At 41.1% G+C, this 27,730-nt stretch overlaps 1 protein-coding gene across 2 annotated transcripts in view; it reads right to left on the bottom strand.

Moving 5' to 3' along the window:
• Positions 1 to 26,841, bottom strand: part of LOC124734776 (ribonuclease H2 subunit A) — a 48,417-nt gene extending 21,576 nt beyond the window's left edge. Inside the window, exons 1-2 of one of the 2 annotated variants that reach the window (XM_047248573.1) lie at positions 26,434 to 26,841; positions 9,482 to 9,680 (exon numbers count right to left, since the gene is read on the bottom strand). In XM_047248573.1, the coding sequence (XP_047104529.1) occupies positions 9,482 to 9,680; positions 26,434 to 26,605 (371 nt within the window). In that variant the 5' untranslated portion in view covers positions 26,606 to 26,841. The remainder of the gene's footprint in view (positions 1 to 9,481; positions 9,681 to 26,433) is intronic. The other variant, XM_047248560.1, reaches the window with a different exon arrangement.
• Positions 26,842 to 27,730: the final 889 nt, after the last annotated feature.

Below are 27,730 nucleotides of genomic sequence, written 5' to 3'. Positions count from 1 at the left end.
ACCAGGCTCTTAACACTTCATAGGAATGCTTCTGCATGTCTGCTACATTCACTGATCTCTTTCTCATTTCTTCCATTTTTCTCTATTACACTTTCCAAGTACCTGACACTTACCACCTTCACCAATTGTTCATCTCCAGTCCTTACTATGCTAGTTGGTCTGATGGCGATTTACATGCTGGTGTGATTTTCATTGTAAAATAAATACGGCATTTTTACAATTACATAGTTATTCTAAATTTTCTGTTAAAAAACAATATTCTATCACGTTACTCAGTCAAGAGCTAGCAAGCTAATGAGCTCTATGGCCACAGCTAGTATTGTCCCCAACGGCCAATGGGCCTATTTCACCTACACTGAGAACCTATTGTTCTCATGCAGTTGTCAAGGGTTGCCTGAAGGTCAAAATGAAGCTAAAGGAATACAAAGTCTTATACAAATTACTTAAAATCCATTCTTGCAAAGTTATGAGCAATCCCAAATTTTTCTTTGCCTATTCATTTATATTTATATTGTAACACAAAAACTGAAAATAAAAAAGTTTCCAGACAGCGACTCGACCCCACAACCCTGATTACCACTCTGTATTCTGTCTGCTGTACCAACTGCTGCCTACCAGAAATGGCTCATGGCTCATCTGAGCCCCTGCCAAAAATGCTATTTTTTGTAAATATTTTATAACATGGAGCTCCCACTTCTGTCACTCATTTCTGACCAGGTCCTTCACTTACCCATTAATTTGGATGATACTGGTGATGACAAATAGGCGCAGTCCCCCACATGCTAAACCTTTATCAAGAACCTTGGGCAGATTTCTGAGGGTTGAAGAACTCAGTTTCAAGTAAATCTCTAACTGAGGTGATATATTTCTTACGTTCACAATGACTCCTGTATTGAAATTTTCCTCTGTATATTCAATCAGCTTTATGGGCATTACATCCTGTCCTGAACACTAAATACATGTGTGTGTCCCTGTAATGAGCAATATTTTATGTTTGAAAACCATTAATGATCAGTTAATGACAGTAAGCTAAGCCATGGCCATTTCACAGTTAACCGCACATTATTTTTCAAAATAATTCCACCAATGTGAAAGTGATATTCTGAAATATAAGCAGTTTTTTGATGGGCTGTAGATGTGCTACTCACTGAAAACCTGGTAATACCTGAAATATGTGTTTCCAACTATTGGTTCTCTATCCAAAACACCCAGTTTAGGCTTCTCTACCATCCCTGTATGCAAACTCAGGGGATGGGAGAATGTACAATACTAACTGCCTGTTTATGTCTCTGAATGTAGTTTGCTGTTGCTCAGTTCCAGCCAGTCACTCTGATTTTTCCCCACCTCTGCTTCTATGAGAGTGTATTCTACAACACACTGCTTTCACTATTCAATCAGCTGTTAATATTCTCTGTGTCCTATATTATGTGGTACTTTGTAGAATAGCTTTCTACAGCTGTCAAATGCTACAGTCAGGATAGCAGAGTACTTCAACACCTAATTAACCAAAGAAAAATGGTCACAAGTTCATAAACTTAACGATAAAAAGGAAAAATTAACACCTTCATTGATATTTTAACCTAATAGTTTCAAATCATGTTTCTACAAGAAACTAATCATTAGGTGCAGTTCTATAATAAACAGTTGGATCACAAGCAGAAAACAGGTTTCATGCCAGACGAAGAGACTACCGCATAAAATGTGCAACTTAAATAATGCCTCACCTAAATTACATATGCTATAAAAATATTTCAAAATACTAAGAAAAGTAATAAGAAGTTAAAATGTAAATGAGAAGCACAAATATAATTCAACAAATAAAACTAACTGGAATATCACAAAACAAAAAACTTGTGAAAACAGAGCATCATAAAAATATAACGCTATCACAAGAAAATGAAAAAGTAACAAATCCCTTAGAAGTAGATAACATGTTTAACAATTTTTTCACTAGTGTTGCAGATAATATGATAAAATCAAACATAAATGAGAAAACCCAGTCCAATAAATATAAAATAAGTATACTCCAGATGAAGTAGCAAAAGCAATAAATGGACTAAAAAATCTAGCTCTGCAGGTGGGGCTTGTCTCACCAACCAACATCCTAAGAGCCAATTGCAAGCTTCCAGTCCCAACATCCTCCGCTCAGAGGAAAAGTAAAAGTGTGTGATCATTATTTATCCACTTTGTGTTTCTTTGTTGTACTGTGTTCAGCACAACACAGTAGCAATTAGGGTCAGTTCATATCTGCCCCTGGAAACAGTTTAAAATCTGGTTTCGAAATCTGTCACCATTATCTAATCAACACTGCCTGACAAAACAAATGAAGCATCCAGAAGACATGGTCACGTCAATGTAACTACCTAAAGGTAGCTACCATTGGCAAGTAAATGAATAGATCTGCAATTCTCTATAAGAGGTAGAACAGTTACTACAGTACATTTTGTGTTGTTGCCAGGCCTGGTATGATGCATACGCGGCAAGAAGTGTCAGATGCTGAATGACCACTGAAGGGCACAGAAATGCTGCCTACTTGTCCAAGACAGCGTTATCAGAAACTTCAGAGTCTGAAACGGGCTCACTGTGGGTGTCCTTATGGTCAGCTGGCAGTATCCAGATTGGTGTGGCATTCTGATGTGACAGTGGCCCGATGCTCGGTTGCACACATATGTGAGGGCAGGCATACTTGTCAATATTTCATTCAACCACTACAAGAGATAATCATAGTATTGTGCACCAAGCACGTCTTAACACCTTCACGTCTGCGCTTGCCATTCAAGAATGAGTAATGGATTCCCTCATTCATCAATGAGTCCATGCTCTGCTCTATCTCAGATCACCATTGTTGGCAAGTATAGCAGAAACCTAGGGAGAGGTCCCATTCTACTAATGTTTTGGAGTGGCACTGTCCTGCATCTTGGTGTGGGGAGCCATCGGGTATGACTTCATGACACAGCTTGTAGTGACAGAGGAAACTCCAATGACACAATAGTAACAGACATCATTTGTCATCTGTGGTATCCTTGTGTGACAGTACTGTGGTGCCATTTATCAATAGGTCAATGCTAATTCACTGATGGCATGTATCTCTGAACTGTATACGTCATTTTGAGCTACTGGCCAGCAAGATCCCCATGCCATAATTCGCATCTGTGTCAGTATCCTGGATATCAAGGACCAGTTACAGTAGCTGAGATATCCTTGCCAACCGAATTATTGCGTGCACGCAGGAAAGGTTGCAGTGTAACAGGGTATTTTATGAAATATCCAATACCAGCTAAAGATGATTGTGGTTGCTGATATATGTCAAGTAGTGTAGATAAAAGGAGCAGAGGCTATGTGCCCCAGTCTGAGTTTGTACAGTGTGTGTGTGTGTGTGTGTGTGTGTGTGAGCAGTAAGAACAAGAGCAGCAGAAAGTCATCAGCACCACTCACTTACTACCCAAGGATATAGATATGCTTTGACACTCTTGAGTTGGCAGTGTCATGGACAGCTGGGAGTAAGAGGGCCACCAACGATGTCAATGGGGACCCAAAATAAATGAATCACTTTCTGATATATGGTTCATGGCTCACACGTGTCATACTGTGTTGAAGGTTTAGACTATTTTGAGTTGTAATTAAGGAGATCTGTCATCATGAGAGACGAAGAACTTAAAATGTGGAGAAGTGAAACTTAAAGAGTTCAAAGTAGTCGTCATGATCTCATATTTCAGTGTCACCCTGTAAAGAAAAGTCCAGAAGAAGAGAGAGTGTGTACATGGTGGTGGGTTAGAGCAGGGCAGTGACAGATCCAACATGGCGAAGAGTGTCAAGAGCCAGCAGCAGGTGGACATACCAGCTATTAGGTAGGTAGTTGTTATGCTCTGGATGATCAGTGTATAAATAGAAGTGCAGATATCTTTATTAGTGACTGAGGACAGTGTACTGAACATTACTTCAGCATCTACTTGATTTGCAGACTAACAGTTATAGCTATTAGCAGTAGTATGTTTTTAGGTTGGTTAGTATCTCCAAAAACATGTGGCAAGTGTGAGCCATTAATTCTTATTTTCCCCTGGCAGCAGGTCTGGCATTTACGTGTGGACACAAGGATGTCTATACTGACAGGTGTAGTCCAGTTAGTAGTGCAGTTACAACTGCGCAGAAAACAATTATGTGACACGATTGTGGGAAGACTGTTAGCTGCTGAGGGGAGTGAGTAACACACTGAAGTGGGTACATATTAAGGTACCAATGACCACAACATCCACACTTATGCCCCTAATAACACGTATATGAAATATATAACAGTGAAATGTTACGAAGTAGGAAAGTTGTATTTATGGCTTACTGGATTATGATCACAGTAGTACTCCAGAATATGAACTTGCAATAACAATAAAGACAGCTCAAGGTCAGAGAGAGGGGGAAGAGGAGATGGATATAGAAAGCAGAAAGTAGGAAATGGACAGAGAGAGGGGGCAAGAGGAGATGAACATAGGAAGGGGGAGGGGGGAGGAGAACGAAGATAGACATATTAGAAATGTGTTCTTTCTATTTTCTTTCTTTTCCATTTAACCAGACTGAGCCACAGCAATGCTTGGCAAGGAACATCTAGTTTCTAAGAAGCATATTTCTCTCACCCGATATTAGTTTATTTAAGAACTATGTCCATATCTTAAAGCTTCATTTAGATGCTCATTGGCATTTACACTCCTATTACCACACAGCTTAAATCTGATACACACATGAATATCATTACTAGTAAGTCTTCATTCTAAACATTTAGTGAAATCAAAAATCAGTTGCTCATTGACATATTCATATGTGGGTTTATGATACTCTCCTACTCTAATATATCTGTTATGATGCAGAAATCTATTTTGTTTTCTAGAGCATCACCTAAGGAATTAGGTGTAGCGTTAACAGATTAGACATCCTTTGTACTTTCAGTTCAATCAATTCCTGTAGGTGCTCCTCCAAACTGGTAAAAAAAAGTCTTAACTTTGTTCTAACGTGTTTACCGACCTCACATACCTGAGATTTGAGTATTTAACATCTTAGGTTCATCGTGTACCTCTTTAAACTGTTCATTTTATTTCTTACAAGGTTACTCTGTTTATTTTGTTTGGACTGTATCTTGTTTGGCAAATTTGTTACAGTTTCTTCTATTTTAGAAATTTTATCTACTTTTGTACATACCTTCTCTGATGTTTGTCCAAGGGTATTAATCAACTAGCTCTAACGTTTTGGCTATTCTGCTTGCTCTTTCATAAGGATCATTGTTCTTCCATCTTGTGTGTGGTGACTGACATTATATATAAAAAAAAACTGTTAGAATGTGGCTGTTTACAGCTCACCTAATCGGGCACATAGCAAACTGAACTGCACTGCTTATGTGTTTTACACGGGTTCTGTTACAGAGATAAGCTGCTATGCAATAGTGGTGTGGCCATCTGACCAACCATTGCACTGCAAATCAAAGCTGCAATGTAGTCTTGTAAACTGGCCACTGCTGAGATATCATTGGAAGCTGCTGTTGCTGAACTCATAGCCTCTAAATTAGCACTCTGAATTCTTCCTTGTTGTCTGTGTACTGCTTCTTGAGTCACATGCCAAAACTTTTTATTCACATGCATGTATACATCTGACCATGTTGCTATAGTCAACTATACCCTTGTATTTTATTCCTTATAACAACCCAAATGTCTTCAGTTTTTACCAGATAAAAAGGATTATTTCTTAAATATTTTGATTATATCTGACGACACTAAAACTCGCCTATATCTTCTTGCCTGTTTACTCAGGTTGCTTTTTGCTTCTCTCATGATCACCAAAATGGAATGTAACATCACTATTCTGTAGCTAGACTGAGCCAAGAAAATGTGTTACCTCTTTCGATCTGTCACCTTGATGTTATCCCTAATACTTCTTACCTTAATTATTTGCTTATACTGTGCCGCCTTGAAGTTTCTTAAAGTAGTGGACCTGCTATGCAGTGCCACAAAAGCTTGCTGTGCAACTTATTCACAGTCTGCAGAGGGTCAAGGGCTGGAAAAGAGCTTCGAACTATCCAAGCTATGAAAAGACAGAACTATTTAAATAACTCTTCTGTATTTTGCTGCTCTGATGTAACCACTACAATGTTAAGTTAACAGATCTCTTATTAATTCATGAATAAGAACATCTCCAAAGAGTCTTACGACAGAACAGAACCGAATCTCAGAACACAATGAGGTTTCTATACTGAGAGCAAAAATACAATTGCAAAACCAAAAAGGAATTGTGAGGCATAAATGAAAGTTGATAGGCGTGTTTCTACGTCTGAAAGATGATGTCTATTCAAATTCTGTGCCAGCTGCATAAGAGTGGCACTAGTAGCATTAATCTGACAATGCAAATCAGGTTTGCAAGCATTAGTTATCTTTGAGAGAGGGCGTGGTGAGTTGATGTTGGTTAAGAATGCCTTTAATGTGTGACAGACGCCATTATCTACATCTCGCCAAGTTTGAATAAGGTCATGTAACAGGGCTATAAGAAGCTGGATGTTCCTTCTGTGATACTGCAGAAGGACTTGGCACTGTACACAATTGCTGGCAGTGGAGGTCACGAGACTGTACAGTCGTAAGAAGACCAAGCTCCGAATTGCCAAGTGGCACTACCGAGAGGGAAGACCATTGTATTCAGCATACGGCTCTGGTGCACCATACTGCATCTATAGTAGCAATTTGAGCAGATGTTGGCACCACAGCGGTAATGAACTGTTACAAATTGGTTACTTCAAGGACAGCTTCAAGCCAGAGCCAGATGCACTGCAGCATGCATTCCACTGACCTCAAAACCACTGCGAGTTGTGACTTCAGTGGTGTCGTTAGATCATTGGAGGGTAGGGTGGAGGTCTGTTGTGTTTTCAGATGAAAGCTGGTTCTGCCTCAGTGCCAGTGATAGCTGTGTGTGTCAGAATGAGGCTAACTGAGGACCTGCAACCAACCTGCCTGCATGCATGCTAGACACCTGGAGTTAAGGTGTGGGTTGCAATTTCATGACAGCAGGAGCTCACTCATGGTTATCCCGTGCACCCTTACTGCAAATCTGTATGTCAATCTACCGATTCGACCTGTTGTGCTGCCATTCATGAACAGCATTACAGGGAGTTTTCCAAAAGGACAACATTTGCCCACATACCACTGTTGTAATCTAACACGCTCTACAGTGTCTACATGTTATCCTGACCTTCTCAATCACCAGATGTGTCTCCAATTGAGCACATATGGGACATCATTAGATGACAACTCCAGCTTCACACTTTCAATGGTTTATCTCTAGCATTTACATTAACCCGTGCTCTTGCAGTGTTAATCTCTTAAATATGCTACCAAGACAAATGTATTTCCAAAATTTCATTACTCTACATTAGCTATTTTTTGTCAACATATTAAACTTTCTTTAGCTGTTTCTGATCATTGTCATTATCGGCAATGCTTCTTCCTCTCCACCACCAAAGCAGCTGGAGATGGTCAATCACCATTGCACTTTGGACATGTCCTGTACCCACCCTTCGCTCACATCTGCATGCGCGTGCGTGCACATGCATACACGCACGCACACACACAGATATCAAACAAATATGTGCGCAGTGGGAAGTTTTCTCCTTAAATAATATGTAAACAATGTTTTCAGGCAGACACCTTGACTTGAGAGGAAGAAGGGTAAAATTTTATTCTCAATGAACAACAAGTCACACCACGCTATCTTGACTATGGTAATGTGTTCACTATGCTGTTTATACAACATTACCTGCATTCCTATTTTCTTACACATTATTAGACCTATTCCTGCATTACCCTCTCCAATTCTGTATTTGTAGCCCTGTTCTCATCCGGCTGGAAGTTCAGTTGTTCTTGTCACTGAACTTTAATAGTTCCCACCATTTCCAACTTCACCCTTTCCACTTCCCATTTTAAATTTTGTAGCCTACCATTCCATCCCATTCCATTCCATTCTCTGAATCTTCGAATTGCAGTTCTTTTCCCTGACAATGTCCTCATGGGTAGAACCTGTCCAAAGATCTAAATGAGGAGCTAATTTTCCTCCAAATTATTTTACCCAAAATTATGTCATGATTTATTCACACATTAGAGATGCACACCCTTGCGAAATACAATGGCTGTAGTTTTCCCAATGCTTTCAGTTGTCTGCAATACTAGCACAGCATGGCCATGTTGACAATTTTTAGAAGGGCACGTCAGTCAATCATTGATGGTGTTGCCCCTGGAACTACTGAAAATACTATTGCCCCATTTCAGGAACAATTTGTTTGTCTACCTTCTGTGAAGATACCTTGTTGTGGTTCCACCTAAGGTACATCTGTTTATGTCACTGAAGCATGCAAGCTACCTCACCCTGGCAAGGTTCACAGGATGTGGATTTTAACTACACCTCTTGAGAGTACAGTTGTGTACTTTGTGTCACATCTACCAATGCATAGGTTAGTGTCGAGAATTCCAATACTATATTCATTGTTTTCACTACAGACAAAACATTATCACTCTGTCTGTGACATCCTCCATCACTGGCAACCTCCACCCCTGGCAACCTAACTCTGCTGGAAGCAGCTAAACAGGAGGTTTCCCTACTTGACAAATTATAGGCTACTTTCCATTCCTAAGAAGGCAAAAATAGCTTATTTCCATGCCACTGGCTTCCTAGGACATTTTCCCATTCTCATAGGTTCCTGCCGTTGAAATAATATCTTAAATATCAAGCTTGTGACATGGAGCAAGAGAATCTGGTGCTCTTAAAAGACCAGTTTAGATAGTAATAAAATTTCATCCAAGAAAAAAGCATTTGAATGCATCCTGTTTAAGACTGAATTTGTTATTTTCTGGTTATTGTGCACTCTCACTCCCTGATCTTTCAAATGTACGCATGTAGTTGGTTGCCGGTTTAGGGATTAAACAGCCAGGTCATCAGACTCTTACCCAAGAAAGAGTTCACATGCAGTTAGTGACGTCAATCAGAAATTTGGCCTAACTGTGACATAAGTAGGAGTGGTAAAACCAAGGCACTGGAAGCAATATTGGTGCCAGAGCTGAGAAATAATTTAAGGAGACTAAAAGCATTTGTGTTGTGCTGGCCTATAAATCAGAGTAGTTGAGTGGTCTCCCAGGACTAATATGTGGTAAGAGAAACCCCTCCTTCATCTGATCCCTGCCAAGAGCAAAGACAGTTACCAAATAAAGAATGCCTTATGGCTGGGAGATTCATAATAGTAAAAGTGAGAGGGCACTGACCTTCAAACCATGTAAGTATAAATAAAATGTGAGAGAGCCATTCCATAAAGTCACCTTGTTAGTCTCCATACACAATCTTGTATCAATTTTTTTATTGTATGAGTTACCACACGATACACAAAAAATTGAACAGCAGCAAGAGCAGCAAAATCATTCATCAATAACAGTGCGTACTGGAGTTGGAACTATGAATAGCGGAAAGTTACCTCTTAAGCATATTATTGCAGATAGTTTTTGGTGATATAGCTTCAACGATCCAGCCAATTGTATCCCGTTCACTGCAAATTTTTTTAAAAATATCTTCTCTTTTTTCTTCTGTAAGACTTTTGGAGTCAGCACATCCTAGATCATTCAAAACGTCTTGTTTGCTCTTTGGGCAATAGCTGACACCATATACCATGGGACCTGCAATGATGTTATTTGAGACAAGAAGTTATGCTGTATCAGATGAAATAACAACATAACCAAGACATCTTGTTTGTGTGTATGCAGAACATTATTATGCAAGTAAAAAGCTAACGCTATCATACATCTTTATACTATGAACAGAAAGAACTGCAATCTGATTCTTGACAAAACAGTAATATACCTAAGGTTTGAGTTTAATGTGTTTCATTCTTAACCCATACCACCTCCTTCAAATGTTGTGTTTTTGTCGGTTTCACAATATAATTAAACACAACAGTTATTTAAAATAATGATGCCACCCGTCACGTTTTTCAATAATTTCAAATGTTTCTACCACACTTCAGCAGAGTCTGGTTTGAAAATCACATTCTTATAGTACTTTAAAAAGCAAGAAAGAAGTACAAAGGATTTTAGATAAAGAGCCTTCACAGCTTTCTTTGCACATCTATACTGGCACTGTCTGTTGCAAAATAATAATGGAAAAGTTATAAGTCTTTATTAATCAACAGATTTCATATACTTATTACCACATTTACTAAATCCACTACCTCTTATGCCCAAACTAGATCCTATTGTACACAGCATGTTTGATACGTTGACGTCATGAAAACCATTTCATAGTTTTAAACACTTTACTACTTACAATACTTCAAAAGCTTGAAATAGCAAGGAATGACAAAATCTAAAAATCAAACTAGGTAACAAAATCAACTAACCTACGAAAAGGAAAAGAAAGTAGAACATAAGCTGTTGGTTCTCACCCCAAGTCTACTGGTCCTGTGAGTGTCCTGAACAAAACTCCAGGACTGCTGGCAAACCAGCAAGGGTTCATTCCTAGTGTCAGCAGCTGTAACTATGTCTATTATTCATATGATCTAGGTCTATACACCAATATATTCACCAAATTGGAGGAATTTCCATGTGATTCCTACAGCAAACTAGAAGTTCTAAATAGACAAAGCCATAATGAATATTCAACTTGCGTTGGAGTGCGAGCTGATTTGAAGTTTTCTAGTAGATTAGAACTGTGTGCTGGAAGGCTGCCCAAAATCATTGCCTTTTGTGAGCATGTGCTCTACTGACCCCCCATGAACCATGGACCTTGCCGTTGGTGGGGAGGCTTGCGTGCCTCAACAATACAGATAGCTGTACCGTAGGTACAACCACAACGGAGGGGCATCTGTTGAGGGGCCAGACAAACGTGTGGTTCCTGAAGAGGGGCAGCAGCCTTTTCAGTAGTTGCAAGGGCAACAGTCTGGATGATTGACTGATCTGGCCTTGTAACAATAACCAAAACGGCCTTGCTGTGCTGGTACTGCGAACGGCTGAAAGCAAGGGGAAACTACAGCCGTAATTTTTCCCGAGGGCATGCAGCTTTACTGTATGATTAAATGATGATGGCGTCCTCTTGGGTAAAATATTCCGAAGGTAAAATAGTCCCCCATTCGGATCTCCGGGCAGGGAATACTCAAGAGGATGTCGTTATCAGGAGAAAGAAAACTGGCGTTCTACGGATCGGAGCGTGGAATGTCAGATCCCTTAATCGGGCAGGTAGGTTAGAAAATTTAAAAAGGGAAATGGATAGGTTAAAGTTAGATATAGTGGGAATTAGTGAAGTTCGGTGGCAGGAGGAACAAGACTTCTGGTCAGGTGACTACAGGGTTATAAACACAAAATCAAATAGGGGTAATGCAGGAGTAGGTTTAATAATGAATAGGAAAATAGGAATGCGGGTAAGCTACTACAAACAGCGTAGTGAACGCATTATTGTGGCCAAGATAGATACGAAGCCCACACCCACTACAGTAGTACAAGTTTATATGCCAACTAGCTCTGCAGATGACGAAGAAATTGAAGAAATGTATGATGAAATAAAAGAAATTATTCAGATAGTGAAGGGAGACGAAAATTTAATAGTCATGGGTGACTGGAGTTCGAGTGTAGGAAAAGGGAGAGAAGGAAACGTAATAGGTGAATATGGATTGGGGCTAAGAAATGAAAGAGGAAGCCGTCTGGTAGAATCTTGCACAGAGCACAACTTAATCATAGCTAACACTTGGTTTAAGAATCATGATAGAAGGTTGTATACATGGAAGAACCCTGGAGATACTAAAAGGTATCAGATAGATTATATAATGCTAAGACAGAGATTTAGGAACCAAGTTTTAAATTGTAAGACATTTCCAGGGGCAGATGTGGACTCTGACCACAATCTATTGGTTATGAACTGTAGATTAAAACTGAAGAAACTGCAAAAAGGTGGGAATTTAAGGAGATGGGACCTGGATAAACTGACTAAACCAGAAGTTGTACAGAGTTTCATGGAGAGCATAAGGGAACAATTGACAAGAATGGGAGAAAGAAATACAGTAGAAGAGGAATGGGTAGCTTTGAGGGATGAAGTAGTGAAGGCAGCAGAGGATCAAGTAGGTAAAAAGACGAGGGCTAGTAGAAATCCTTGGGTAACAGAAGAAATATTGAATTTAATTGATGAAAGGAGAAAATATAAAAATGCAGTAAATGAAGCAGGCTAAAAGGAATACAAACGTCTCAAAAATGAGATCGACAGGAAGTGCAAAATGGCTAAGCAGGGTTGGCTAGAGGACAAATGTAAGGATGTAGAGGCCTATCTCACTAGGGGTAAGATAGATACCGCCTACAGGAAAATTAAAGAGACCTTTGGAGATAAGAGAACGACCTGTATGAATATCAAGAGCTCAGATGGAAACCCAGTTCTAAGCAAAGAAGGGAAAGCAGAAAGGTGGAAGGAGTATATAGAGGGTCTATACAAGGGCGATGTACTTGAGGACAATATTATGGAAATGGAAGAGGATGTAGATGAAGATGAAATGGGAGATACGATACTGCGTGAAGAGTTTGACAGAGCGCTGAAAGACCTGAGTCGAAACAAGGCCCCCGGAGTAGACAACATTCCATTGGAACTACTGACGGCCTTGGGAGAGCCAGTCCTGACAAAACTCTACCATCTGGTGAGCAAGATGTATGAAACAGGTGAAATACCCTCAGACTTCAAGAAGAATATAATAATTCCAAACCCAAAGAAAGCAGGTTTTGACAGATGTGAAAATTACCGAACAATCAGTTTAATAAGCCACAGCCGCAAAATACTAACACGAATTCTTTACAGACGAATGGAAAAACTAGTAGAAGCCGACCTCGGGGAAGATCAGTTTGGATTCCGTAGAAATACTGGAACACGTGAGGCAATACTGACCTTACGACTTATCTTAGAAGAAAGATTAAGGAAAGGCAAACCTACGTTTCTAGCATTTGTAGACTTAGAGAAAGCTTTTGACAATGTTGACTGGAATACTCTCTTTGAAATTCTAAAGGTTGCAGGGGTAAAATACAGGGAGCGAAAGGCTATTTACAGTTTGTACAGAAACCAGATGGCAGTTATAAGAGTCGAGGGGCATGAAAGGGAAGCAGCGGTTGGGAAGGGAGTAAGACAGGGTTGTAGCCTCTCACCGATGTTATTCAATCTGTATATTGAGCAAGCAGTAAAGGAAACAAAAGAAAAATTCGGAGTAGGTATTAAAATTCATGGAGAAGAAATAAAAACTTTGAGGTTCGCCGATGACATTGTAATTCTGTCAGAGACAGCAAAGGACTTGGAAGAGCAGTTGAATGGAATGGATGGTGCCTTGAAGGGAGGATATAAGATGAACATCAACAAAAGCAAAACGAGGATAATGGAATGTAGTCGAATTAAGTCGGGTGATGTTGGGGGTTTTAGATTAGGAAATGAGACACTTAAAGTAGTAAAGGAGTTTTGCTATTTGGGGAGCAAAATAACTGATGATGGTCGAAGTAGAGAGGATATAAAATGTAGACTGGCAATGGCAAGGAAAGCGTTTCTGAAGAAGAGAAATTTGTTAACATCCAGTATTGATTTAAGTGTCAGGAAGTCATTTCTGAAAGTATTTGTATGGAGTGTAGCCATGTATGGAAGTGAAACATGGACGGTAAATAGTTTGGACAAGAAGAGAATAGAAGCTTTCGAAATGTGGTGCTACAGAAGAATTCTGAAGATTAGATTGGTAGATCACATAACTAATGAGGAAGTATTGAATAGGATTGGGGAGAAGAGAAGTTTGTGGCACAATTTGACCAGAAGAAGGGATCGGTTGGTAGGACATGTCCTGAGGCATCAAGGGATCACCAATTTTGTATTGGCGGGCAGTGTGGAGGGTAAAAATCGTAGGGGGAGACCAAGAGATGAATACACTAAGCAGATTCAGATGGATGTAGGTTGCAGTAGGTACTGGGAGACGAAGCAGCTTGCACAGGATAGAGTAGCATGGAGAGCTGCATCAAACCAGTCTCAGGACTGAAGACCACAACAACAACAACATGCTCTACTGAGCAAGCTCTCCAGGCACAACACATGATCTGCCTTCACAGCTAAACTTTCATCAGTGCCCCTCTTACTTTATAAATTTCACAGAAGTTCTGGTAGATTAGTTGTAAAGTTTGGAAAATATGAGAGGTAATGGCAGAGGTAAAGCTGTGAGAGCAACTTCTTAGTCTTGCTTGGATAGCTCCGTTGGTACAGTGTTTTCCTGGGCAAAGGTTCTGATTTCAAGCCCAGTCTGCCTGTCAGTTCTAATTTGGTAGCTAGTTTCAAAACTGAAATAAAATATTAAATATACTACACTGCAATCTGCTGTTGACCATTAAGGTGAACAATCAGATGCTATCTGCTACACCAACTGTGGCTGTTGACACCTCAGCAGACCGTAACAATGGCCCCAGGAGATGGCCATGGCGATGTGGGTGATGTAAACACCGGTGAAACTATTGTAATGTGATGTTATGATATTTATATATATTCTTGTGTCATCTGATGTATATTGGACAGGGAATTTACTATGAAATCTGGGGAACCAATCCCTCTGCATTCTCTACTGCTCCTCGTTGACCCTAGATTCTGAAAAGATGTGGACAGTAAGAGCCACGTCCAATCAGCAGGTGAACACATGCTATGACTGGATAGATAGATACACATTTTGTACCAAACATCATAGAACCACAGTGATCAAATCCCCAAGGAAGTAGAATGTCAAAACTGAAAAAGGCAACAGATGTTTGCAAAATAAGATACATTAATGTTTGTTCCACAGATACTTTTCAAGGAAGTGGAATATATAAAAGATTTGAAACAATTTTCATTTAAAAATCAACAACAAACTTACTCCAAACATTAAAATGTGTACATACATCCATCGACAAGCCACCATGTTGCGCACGGCAGAGGGTAATTGATGTAATAATGTCAGTGACACTTGCCTGTGTATCTGCGCATGCTTTGGCATGAGTCATCCCTCTCTCCCAAACCATACCTCTCGGTTGTTCTAACATACTACAACCACTGAGCTTAGTGGGTTGTAACAGAACTTTATTTGCTTGATTCCTAAACATGCCATGTACAGAAGATATAAATTTAACATCAGCATCCACTTCATGGTTTTTGTGTGTGTACAATTTGGCTTCATCTGCTGATCACACACATCAGTTCCTACAATTAATAGAGACTGCACTTGCATACAGTAGATGTGCACACTGAGGAAATGTCAGTACAGACTGCAGCTTTTTCAAAAAATTGTTTACTGAAATAACTTAAGAAGCGATGTTCCCAATTTGTAACTTTGACAACTTCCTGAAACAAGTAAAATGAAACTCTCCTTGAAAATATTGTAAGTGGTAAGGTACCCTGCTGTGTCTGATCTTCAGAAGGTTCTTTTCCCAAACATGTCGTAAACTAAATTTTGCACATTCTGTTGGGGCAGCTGTGATCAGAACATGCAAGTTTTGTTCCTTTTGCTGTTTCTTATGTTATTGTTGTTGGTTTATGCACCCCAGGTTTCCTTTTTGGCATTGTTGCATCTTCACTGAACTGTGAAACTCATGCTTCAAAATCTTCACCTGAGAAATATAATCCAGATGAATTTTTCCAGTTTGCACTAAGTATAATCCAAGGTACCATCATCATACACCCAGTGCGCATCGGACTACTTTGCAGCCCTGTATGCACTGAAGTGCACGAGAATTTTAAGACCCACAGCTAAACCATATTACTATAAAGATATGCAGAAATGAGAGGTGGTACAGCTTTAACCTTTCCTGAATGTTTGGAAAGATTTTGCAGACCCATTGACTCTTAGGTCAGACTTGTCCAGATCACTCAGCCAGTTTCCTAGCTGCCAGTGTTCGTAAGAATTACATAGTTCTTCCCCCTCCCATCTTGAATTTTTCGTAGTTTATTTTGCAATACATGAAGACAATACGCAAAAAACAATCAGAAATTTGTTATCTAACACAGTTTCCTGAATTTACATTTTTATAACAAATAAAGTGTTAACATTGAGGAAGCTTAGGTATCTGACTGTTGCAACAAATTTTATTTTGAATTCACATTTACTGGCATTACTAACTCACAACCAAACTAAGCTAGACCATGGTCTCACTACAAATCATTGTCACCACAATCAAGATATCAAGGGAGAAGGGCAGTACTAATCACATATCGCCATCAGTGCTTTGAATGGACTTTATTGCAAATCCCTTTACTGGTAAACGTCTGGATATTCTCCAGATAGTCCGTATTGAACCAATGTGAGGCAAGATCCCTCGTTGTAATGCACCTAAACTCACTTGCAGCGACTCTAGTAGACTGATTTCAAGTACTCCAATAAGACTCTTAATCACACCCCTCCATGCCCTCCACAAGGCAAAGCTGGGGCACCTACAAGCCTGTCACGAAGCTGGTATGTCCATCTGGAATAAAACACCATATCCCCTATTGTTCCTGTGTGCTGCTCATTATCTTGGGAATTACTGGGCATACAAATAGAAGACCCTAGATCTTTCACTTCCAAATTTAATTTTGACAGCCACAATGTGTGGTGAGAGATACCTTTAATTGTGTATGAATTGTTTAGTGTTACCACCATTCTCATCAGATGAATGTGACTGACATTTACTTTCTTCTTAGACATGGCATACGGAAGACACCCTTGCTCAGAGTATGGCTCTTACATTATGTTAGTCATATTCCAAGGAGAGTGGTCTCTGGGATGTGGAAAGATATCAAAGATGCACACTTAAGTAAAAAGTAATGAGATGTCATAACATTCCTGTATTACAGGGCTAATTCTAATCATATATAACTTAAAATATTATAGTTCAAGTGTTTTGTGAAGATTTTCTTCAATGGAGAAGAAAGAGTTGTCCACACCTACGTATCGGACTCCTTTTTGTACTAATGTTAAACCCCTTGACACCTTCATAGAGGTTCTTTTTGTCCTAGTGTTGTATCCATGCTTTACACTATTTGTTTTGTGAAAAAGAGACATATTCGTAATGATAAAGGGCATTAATAAATACATGTTTTGTGAAGTAGTTGTCAAAATATATGTTTGTTTTAAAGAGGTCTCTGCAGGATATTCTTGAATTAACACTGGATATAATACTTGTAAACACTTCTGTATTCTGAAAATAATATTCCTGTAACTTGAATTTACCCAGATAATGATTCCGCAACTCATTAGTGAAAGGAAGTATGCAGAATGAAATAGTCTTCCTTTCTGAATCATCTATAGCAGTAATCACACTTACTGCAAATGTACCCAAGCCACGGCACTTCATTAATTCAGAGGGTTTTGCAATGGAGGCATTATCTATTTGTAATACCAATAACCTTACGCTTTCTACTTCTTATATTTCACTGTTTGAGAAGCTTATTTTTATAGTTTGTGGGTTTCTGTGAAAAATACTGAACTTTAGGTAGGGCCTACTGTGTCTTGTCAAAATTCAATGATAATCAATTTGCCTTGAACCATCTGTTGGTGTTTTTGAATAAAAATATAAAAGATTTGCATCTTCTGAAACTGCAAGTGGAAGATCATTTACACATATAAGAAAATACCAGAAGACTCAAAATCTAACACTGTGGTATACCGTGTCCAATTGCTTCAAATTCTGAATGTCTCTTGTTACGTGATCGACATCAAACTCATATGTGCTGCTTTCTGTCATCCCAATAACATAAGAACCAGGAACCTGCTGAGTCTAATATTTTAACTTTTGCATTGGGATCATTATTCACACAACCAAAAGCCTTAGTCAAGTCTGAAAATATTCCCAGTGGTAACAATTTCTGATTTACTGATTCTGGTACATCATCTGTCATGGTAAATACAGCCTGTTCTTTTTGAAATCCAACTGTATGTTTCCCTGTAGTAAACAAGCAAAGGTCTGCAGTACATTAAATTTTTGAAAATTCTGGCAGTAATTACGTGGGTCAGTAATTCTTTACTAATGCTTTGTCTCTTTTTTTTGTTAAGTGACTTGACAATGGCCTTTGTGTCTCTCTGGGTAAGTACTGCATTAAAGATATTCATTATGCAAGTCAGTACATTACTAAGCTCAGCTGCACAACATTTCATTATCTTGTTAGAGATTTCATCATAACCACATTAACATTTATTTTCAGGAGCGAGAACACCAAAAACTCCTTTTGGAGATGCTGGATGAAGCTGAATTTTATCAAACTTGTTTTGAAAGGCTTTTCTTAGGACTGTAGCCCGTCTGTTAAAGTGTTCAAACATAAATTGCCTACTACTTATAGAAAAGCGAGTTATTAAAGGTTTCTGCAATTTTACTGTTATCTTTGATCATTTAATTCTCTACCTTTAAAAAAAATTGTTTCATTTTCTTCTTTTGATTTTCCAGTCTCACTTTTTACTATGTTCCAAACAGTTTTTATTTTGTGGCTGGGTGAGTCTATTTTTTGATGCTGCATTGTCCAAGGTGCAGCTGTTGCCTACAACTGAGGCTGCACCTGCTCGATTTTTGTCACTGGGTATATGGCATTGTGACCCCCACCTGTTTGCAACTACACTGTTTTCCAAGGTACAGCCCTAGAAACAGCTGGCAATGAATAGAGAGAAGCATGGTCTAATTGGATCTGACTTGGAGCTACTTATTTAGATATTTACTACAAGCAGAAGAGGATGACAGTTGTGGCTCCTCAAAACATGGAAGAAGAAAATACTGAACGACCGGACTGTTACAGGGCATACATGGACTCCTGGATGGTCGCTATCAAAGGATGACGAGGATAGCACTACTCAAGAGCTTGTAAGCTGCTCAAGGAGTCAGCACACAGAAGAAACACCTCCCCAGGGCATGAACGGATGTGCTCAAGAGCACGAGATATAGCCACCAGCTTGGCAGTGAAAACACTGCAGCCATCAGGCAAGGAATGCTGTTCAATATGTCCTCCATGGACATACCAGAAGCCGACATGAGCATCAGCTATCGAGACACCGATGTAAACCACTTTGTGGTCTGGGTACTTGTCTAGACTCAAGAGGAAGTGGCAGTGGAGAGCTGTGAGGTTAACCTACTCCTTAGGGCTATGTGAAAGGTCCAGGTGAAGCTGTGGCCTAGATGTACACCGTGGAGGTGTATAGGTGGTAAAGGCAAGGACTCCAGTTCAGAAAGAAGGGATCGGACACGAACTGCAATTAGAAGCCCTGACCTAGGCTGCCGATGCGGGAGATGAACCGCCGTGGGTAGGAAATGGAGACGGTGATTCGGATGCTCAGGAGAGCTACGAATGTGTGCTACGTAACTGGCCAGCAACTGTGCACGCCTAACTTGCAATGGAGACACTCCGACTTCCACAAGGGTGCTGGTCACCGCACTCGTCCTAAAAGCTCCTGTCGCTAGGCGAACGCCACAGTGGTGCACTGGGTCAAGTAAACGCAACGCCGAGGGTGCTGCCGAACCACAAACCAGACTCCTATAAGCAAGGTGGGATTGAACAAGGGCTCTGTAGAGCTGCAGCAGCATAGAGAGATCTGAACCTCAGTTGGTGTTGCTCAGGAAGCGGAGGGTATTGAGGTGCTGCCAGCACTTCCACTTAAGCTGACAAAGTTGAGGAAGCCAAGTCAATCAGGCGTCGAAAACCAGTCCTAAGAATCAATGTGTCTCCACTACAGTGAGTGGATTGTAATTAGAATAAAGTTCAGGTTTCGGATCAATGGTACGACGCTGACAGAGGTGCATAACACACGACTCTGTGGCCGAAAACTGGAAACCAAGGGCTAGAATCCATGACTGTGCCTTGTGGACGGCTCCCTGTAGGCACTGCTCATTAACACCAGTCCTGGTGGAGCAGTACGAAATGCAGAAGTTGTCTGCATACAGAGAAGGTGAGACAGACGGCTGCTGCTAGACCATTAATGGCCACTAAAAAGAGAGAGAGACTCAATACAGAGCCCTGCATGACCCCATTCTCCAGGATAGGGGGGAACCATGGAAGGCACCAACTTGGACACAGAAAGTATGAAGCCTCAGGAAATACTGGATAAAAATCTGGAGTGGGCCTTGGAGACCCCATTCGTATAATGTGGCAAGGATATGATGTCGCCAGGTCATGTCATACGGTTTTTGTAAATAAAAAAAAAAAAAAAAAAAAAAAAAAAAAAAAAAAAAAAAAAAAAAAAAAAAAAAAAAAACAGCAATCAGGTGTTGGAAAAGGCTGTTTGGATGGCAGACTCGAGGAACACAAGATTATCAGTGGTAGAGCCATCCAGGTGGAAGCCACCCTGACATGGAGCCAGTAGGCCATGTGACTCCAGGACCCAACCCAACCATCAACACATCTTAAGTTTTAGCAGCTTACAAAGAACATTGGTGAGGCTGATGGGCCGATAGCTATCCACATCAAGTGGGTTTTTAACGGGTTTGAGCACCAGAATGATGGTGCTCTCCTGCCATTGCGATGTAAAGATACCATTGCACCAGATCTGATTGAAGATCACAAAGAGATGTCGCTTGTAGTCAGACGAGAAATATTTAAGCATCTGACTGTGGATACGATATGGTCCAGGAGCTGTGTCGGGGCAATGTTCAAGGGCACTTAGGAGCTCCCACTCTGTAAATGAGGCATTGTAGGATTCAGTGTGGTGTGTAGTGAATGAGAGGGCTTTCCCTTCCATCCGCTGTTTGAGAGTGCGAAAGGCTGGGGGTGATGCAGAGGCTCGAGCATAGTGCTCAGCAATTGCGTTTGTGTCCGAAGATAACACACCATTTATGATAACACCAGGAACACCTGTTGGCGTCTGGTACCTGAAAACACGTTTGATCTTTGCCCAGACTTGGGGAAGTGACATATGGCACCCAATGGTCGAGACATATTCTCCCAACACTCCTGCCTCTTTTGACAAGTTAGTGAATGCGAGCATGGATCTGTTTAAAGGCTATGAGGTGCTCCAGGGCAAGGTGCCACTTATGCCGCTGTAGATCTTGCCGACACTCCTTGATTGCCTCAGCAACTTCCAGCGACCACCAAGGGACTGTCTTTCGCCGGGGCACCCTAAAGAGCGGGAAATCGTGTCTTCTGCCACAGAAACGATTCTGATCAACCATCACATCGATGTTCCAGTCTGGGGGAGATTCAATGGTGACAGCAGAGGTGAAAGTTTCACAGTCCACCTTGTTTGAAGCCCATCTGGGCAGGCGTCCATGGGCTTGATGCTGGGGCAGTGACAGGAAGATGGGGAAGAGGTCACTACCACGCAGGTCGTCATGTGCTCTTCAGTAGATAGATGGGAGAAGTCCTGGGCTGCAGATTGATAAAGCAATGGCCGAGTAACTACCTCAGCCACATATTTCAGTGTGGTGGCCCCAGTATTTAAGAGGCAGAGGTCGAGTTCTGACAGTAAAGTTTCGACATCTCTGCCTCAGCCAGTTAGCACGGTGCCTCCCCACAAGGGGTTATGGGTGTTAAAATCACCCAAAAGTAGGAAAGATTTAGGGAGTTGATCAATCAGTGCAGTTAATACATTCAGGGATACTACACCATCTGGAGGAAGATATACACTGCAGACAGTTATTTTGTGCGTCGTCCTTATTCTGACAGCCACAACTTCTAGAGGGGTTTGAAGGGGCACAGGTTCACTACAGACTGAGATTAGGACATAAACACAAACTCCACCTGACACTCGATTACAGTCACTACGGTTCCTGTAGTATCCCTTACAGCCACGGAGGGCAGGGGTCCACATTACTGGGAATCAGGTTTCCTGGAGGGCAATGCAGATAGCAGGTGTAAAGCTTAACAGTTGCTGTAGTTCAGCCAGGCAGTGGAAAAAACTGCCGTAATTCCACTGGAGGATGACGTCGTCATGAGACTTGCAAGGCATGGAGTATTCAATGAGGCAATTTACGCCTCAGGGTCACCTCCTGCCACCGAATTTTTTCTTGAGCAGTCTAGATCCATTTTGTCTGAGCGTCCAGCAAGATCTAGGTCCTCAGTGGCCGCCAGGATCTCCACCTCATACACAGACGCAAGGCTTGGAGGTAGCGGTGGTGTTGGTACCACCGCAATTCCTTTGGTCTTGGGGACCTTCTTTTTGGATTTCTCTCGCTGTTCCTTGAGTTTCCCTGGCTGGGAGAACTTCACTGATTCGGTCTCCAGGACTGAGGATGAGTGTGAAGCCCTGCGACTAGAAGCTTTTGGGCTCTTCAGAGACTGGTGGGTGTCATCTTTCCCACTAGCAGAACCCTGGGAAGGGAGTGACCCAAGGGACCCCTTCCTAGTGAGAGCAGCTGAAGAAGTTGTACACTTCCCTGGCTTAGAAGTGCGGATGGACATCCCTGATGGTTTGGGGAGGGGGGGGGGGGGGCCACAGGATGTTGCTCCTGAAGTAGGTGGTGCAGGAGCAACAGGGAGGGAAGTGCCCCCCACCATCTAGGGGGCAGGTATAGTCTTCTGGCTCTGAGAGGTGATTGGGGTTGGCAGAGCTGATAGGGCTAGAACTGTTGTATCACCAGCGTAAGACTATGCCATGCGTACAGGATGTAGGCGTTCAAATTTCTTCTTATCCTCAGTGTAAGTCACTCGGTCCAGGGTCTTGTAACCCCATGATTTTCCTTTCTTTCTGGAGAATCCTGCAGTCTGGTGAGCAAGGCGAATGCTGCTCTCCACAGTTGACACAGATGGGAGGCAGGGCACATGGAGTATTGGGATGAGATGGGCGTCTGCAATCTCAACATGTCACATTGGAAGTACAGCAGGAAGACATATGACCGAACTTCCATCATTTAAGGCACCGCATTGGGGGAGGGATATAGGGTTTTACATCACAGTGATAGATCATCACCTTGACCTTCTCGGGTGATGTATCACCCTAGAAGGCCAAGATGAAGGTACCTATGGCAACCTGATTATCCCTCAAACCCCGATGGACATGCCACACGAAATGTACACCTCGACGTTCTAAATTAGCGTCAGACTACAAAAGAAGGTCCCTGTGAAAAGTGATACTCTGGACCATATTTAAGCTCTTATGGGGCATGATGGTTACAGAAACATCCCCAGCTTTTCACAAGTGAGTAATGCTCATGACTGGGCAGAGGATGCTGTTTTGATCAAGACTGACTCGGATCTCATTTTGGATTAGCCCTCCACCTCCCCAAACATGTCCTCTAAATGTTCAACAGAAAACTGAGGCTTCATCGTCATGAAATATTCCCCATCAGCTCTCTAACATACAAGGTACCAGGGCAAATAAGAGACACTGCCATCCTTAGCCTGACATTCCTCCCATGGTGTGGCCAGGGAGGGAAACGATTTTGGATTGTACTTCTGTGCATTGAATTGAGCCTGCGAACACTTAGAGACTGCTGGTGTTTGACCACCAGCAAGAGATAATGTACAATGCTTCATAGTGTGTCATCCAACCTGATGCCATCTACTTTGACCAGGGGCCCTCCCCATGGGTGCCACCCAGCTGCAGCAAAGGCCACCTGGCAGGATGGCAATTGCCGGGAGTCCCGATGCCCCAGGGGGATGGGTATCTACCCGCTGGCATACGTGGAGAGTTAACGGCGCAGGCATCAGCAGAATGATCCCTATGTCATCAGGGGGCTACAACGAACAGGGTACATAGTGGCCCCACCACAACGGACTGGCTACCATGCTGGATATCAGGTGCAACCAAGCAAACAAGTGCATTAGCATCATCAGCATAGAAAAAAATACTGCACAGTTGATGGAAAAATATGAACCCAGGAGGTGACCTCGCCCAACAATTAGAGAATGAGCAGAAGTGCATTTCCATGTTGATGAAGGATGCAATAGGTCTCAGTGCATGATGGACACGATGCACCATGTAAGGCGCCTTTGCCCAACTGGCTCGCTCTTCGGGAAAATTTTGAAAACTGTAGGTCAAACCTTACAGGGTACCATCACAAAGGCCAAAACATGAGAGACTCCTTTTATTTGCATTTTACGACAGGTCTAGTCTAACCCCAGGACCCACAGGGGAGAGTTGTGGAAGAAGTACTGTTCACATTTGTCAACAAACTTCCACCTATTTATTCACCAATTCCTTCAACAGAAAAAAAAACTGTGGTACAACTATAGGATTTTTGGATATAACGGCAGTCCCGGAACAAAATGCCCTTCAACATATGACGCTTTAAATCACATAGACACTGGTGAGAGACTGGCTCAGAGTATTACTTCCTGTGAGTGTGTCATTGCAGTTTTCTTTGGCTAGACATGCCACACTACTACGCAGAATTCCTCTGTCACACAGCTTCCACCATGGTGCTGTTCACTGGTGCAGTGCTGTGGCTGCGGTCACAACAGCCATGTCACAGCCCAAACTCAAACTGCGCATGTAGGACCAGGCAGCCTTGTTGCAGTAGAGTGTCCTGTCACAGCCGACAGTCACTGTCACGTCTTTGACAATGTGCCTTTAGAATTTTACAGCATAGTTAGAAATGTGATTTAACACTGCCATTGTCTTGTGTCCCTGATGCCAAGGAGAACCTTCTTTCAGTTATTTACAATATTCTGATCCCATGGATTTACGTGCATTCAATCTGCTCCCACCAGTTAATTTCACAAGCAAACAGCTTTCAAAATAGCCTCTGACTATGGTACAGAATGCAGTGGCTTGCATCTGTTATTTACAGCAGGTGTGTTTTGTATATTTTTCAAGCTGAAGTCCTCAATTCCATTTTCATTTATTGCCCTTCTAGTACCCCAAGTATTTTTATTCATATCGTGCACTCTGATACTGACCGCCAGCTGTTGATCATCATGGCCTGAGAGGCCATTAATTATGGAAATTACACTACGACTTGGCACTTTCAATACATTCATAACACTGTGGTCATTAGCACATTGCTGATTTCCATAACACTTGTTCCTGATGGTACAAGTGAGCCAGATTATATCAAATGGCAAGGGACTTTTAGCACAGATCTAGAACAGCCATACCCTAACAAATTTAAATTAAAATCTCCACTTAATATTACCTCATTGTGCCTGGAAGTCAAGAAGTTTAATAATGAATCATCATAATTAATTCGAAATTATTATGACTTTCTATAAAAATCAACTTGGAAAGTGATCATTTTGAAGCTTGTGCTGCAGAAGTGAGTGAGTGTGTGTGTGTGTGTGTGTGTGTGTGTGTGTGTGTGTGTGTGTGTATTCTTATGTAGGTGGCAACACCACCTTCCTTACTTTACCTGCAATAACTGGTTGCTAAGTTACATACATCCATTTTCAGCACTGATATTCGTGTTGTCAGATGACGTTCTGAAAAACATTACGTCTACACAATTTGCAGGCTGCAGATCACCTGAAGAAATAAAAAGTTTGCAGATTTTATTTCTTCATCCTCTAATATTCTGACATATTTATTGTAGTAAACTCCTTTTCATACTGGTGGCTTTAAATCTGTGTTTACCCCCCACCCCTTTAAAAAAAAAAAAAAGTACTGCCCTCCCATCAATGACTACAGACATACGATTATTGTGTGACAGTGTCACCCTTTAACAATTCCACCATCCGCCCAGGCAATTTCTCCTTCCTTTTCCTGCTGAGATGTATGTCACATCTTGTCAATAGCATCAACTATCCACAAACCGTATTCAAACCTGCACCTGACAGAAGCTGTTTGACAGGAGCTGCTCACAATGATTCAAAACAGGGACAAAAACATTTTTGTATCTTTTTGTTCATAGCAATCATCTGAAGGATCCTGGTGTATACAACAGACTTTGGGGACTGTTGCAAGTAGTTCATGTATATTTTTCTGTGGGATCTTACTAAAACCTATGCTTAGGTCAAGAATCATATTGAGACGTGAACTTGTTTCCATCTCACATCAGGCAACAGAAATATTTCACATTAGTACGTAAGAAGGCACGTAAACTCATCCTGTTTGTTTATGGATGGGGTACATAAACGATTGCCCACCAGGCAATCCAATCAAACTAGCAATCTTTCCAGTGCCTGAAAATTCATACCATTTCATACATTTTGGACGCAATTTAACAGTACATTTTTGTTTCAGTGACAGACGCTTGCACTAAGCTGTTCATAGCTTTGACTATTTTAAGCTTCTTATTTGTTTCGTGTGTCCTATTACTAAGAATGGCACTACCACTGCTAATATCTGCATTGGACATGACACTCCATCTACTTTAACATCATTCTTTGCAGTTATGGTACAAATTTACTTTATGGCATTACTTTTTACTTCATGGTATACTTTTACATTACTTGATTAAATTGATGCTTGTTCAGATTTCACACCATACCCCCAAATCTCAAAATTCCGACACACACACACACACACACACACACACACACACCAATCTTTATATTAAGTAAGTAAATCAAAGGAAGGGCAAGTACCAAGAACAGGTCCTCTGCCAGCTTCATCAACGCCGAGAATACATGGTTCTTCTGTGCACAAAGCAGGAACATTTGAACACAAGGTCAAATTCTCGCTGTTGTCAGAGTTCAAAAATGATTGCCCAAAATCTTCAGCACACGTTATTTCCTGAAACTCTTCTTCATTCATCATAACTGGATAAACAGTTCAATCACTAGTAGCCACGACTCTAACCTAAAACTCTAAAAGTAAATGACTCGAGCATACACTCTACCAGCTACTCAATTTTCGCGCGCTATAGTATAGTAGTCTCTGACGCATTCATAACATCAGCGATCTCTACCTAAACTGTAGTCACCTAAACTTAACTTAATGCGGATTTAAAATATACTCATGAACCTTCTTTAAGAAAAGTTATTTCATTAATACCCTTTCATAACATAGCACACAAGTGCGGGACTTGAATTACCCGTGTGTGTATGTGTAGAATTAAGTGGGGTTTATACGGGCACGTATCGTTGGCGCACGTTGACTTACGAACATAAAGATCAGTGTGTAAACACCCAGAACCGCACATCATCACAATTGGCGCATGCACAGATGAAAATTGAACCTGGATCTACTTACTTACGCAGTTGGCTTCCTTCCACTACTTTTTCATCGTATTCACGAGATAACTCTTCTTGCCGAATGGAATTACTGTTTTTGTCGGTATGTGAAAGTAGCAAATATTTTATGGTAATATACATCGATACTAGGCATGTGGCCTCTTCCTTGTTAAAACAATAATACACGGTATATACTATTTGTACAAATTTAATGAAAAGTGCTGCATGGTACAGCAGTCTTCCCTATGTGTGAAGTTATAAAAATTAACAGATCTGGCATACAAAAAAAGAATTCTAATGTTCAGCAGTAGTCCTTCCCAATTTTCATTGCATAATGCAAGTGTGGGGGCTATTCCTTACCATTGAGGTAGGTTGTTGCACATCTGGATTCCTTGTTTTAAATAGGACACCTAAAATACAGTGGTTTCATCTTTCTACGCATGGGGTTTAAGATTTTTTCCTCGTGCAGCCTACATTTGTTTTTACGACAGCTATATTTCTGGTATATATTCGCTACTGTATTTGTTTTATTGAGCTACAGTTATACATGAATGAACAGACAGTACATGATTTAATTAATGTACCCCAGTACGAAATCAGTCACTTACTTTAATGGGTTACAGAGGGGCAGGGTGTATAATGCACCACAAAGCAGATGAGGCACTGGTGGAAGTAAAGCTGTGAGGAAGGATGTGAGTTGTGCTTGGGT

This window comes from Schistocerca piceifrons, chromosome 1, assembly GCF_021461385.2.
Source record: "Schistocerca piceifrons isolate TAMUIC-IGC-003096 chromosome 1, iqSchPice1.1, whole genome shotgun sequence".
Taxonomy (NCBI): domain Eukaryota; kingdom Metazoa; phylum Arthropoda; class Insecta; order Orthoptera; family Acrididae; genus Schistocerca; species Schistocerca piceifrons.
The sequence above is the reverse complement of the archived record's forward strand: the minus strand, read 5'-3'. Positions and strand labels throughout refer to the sequence as shown.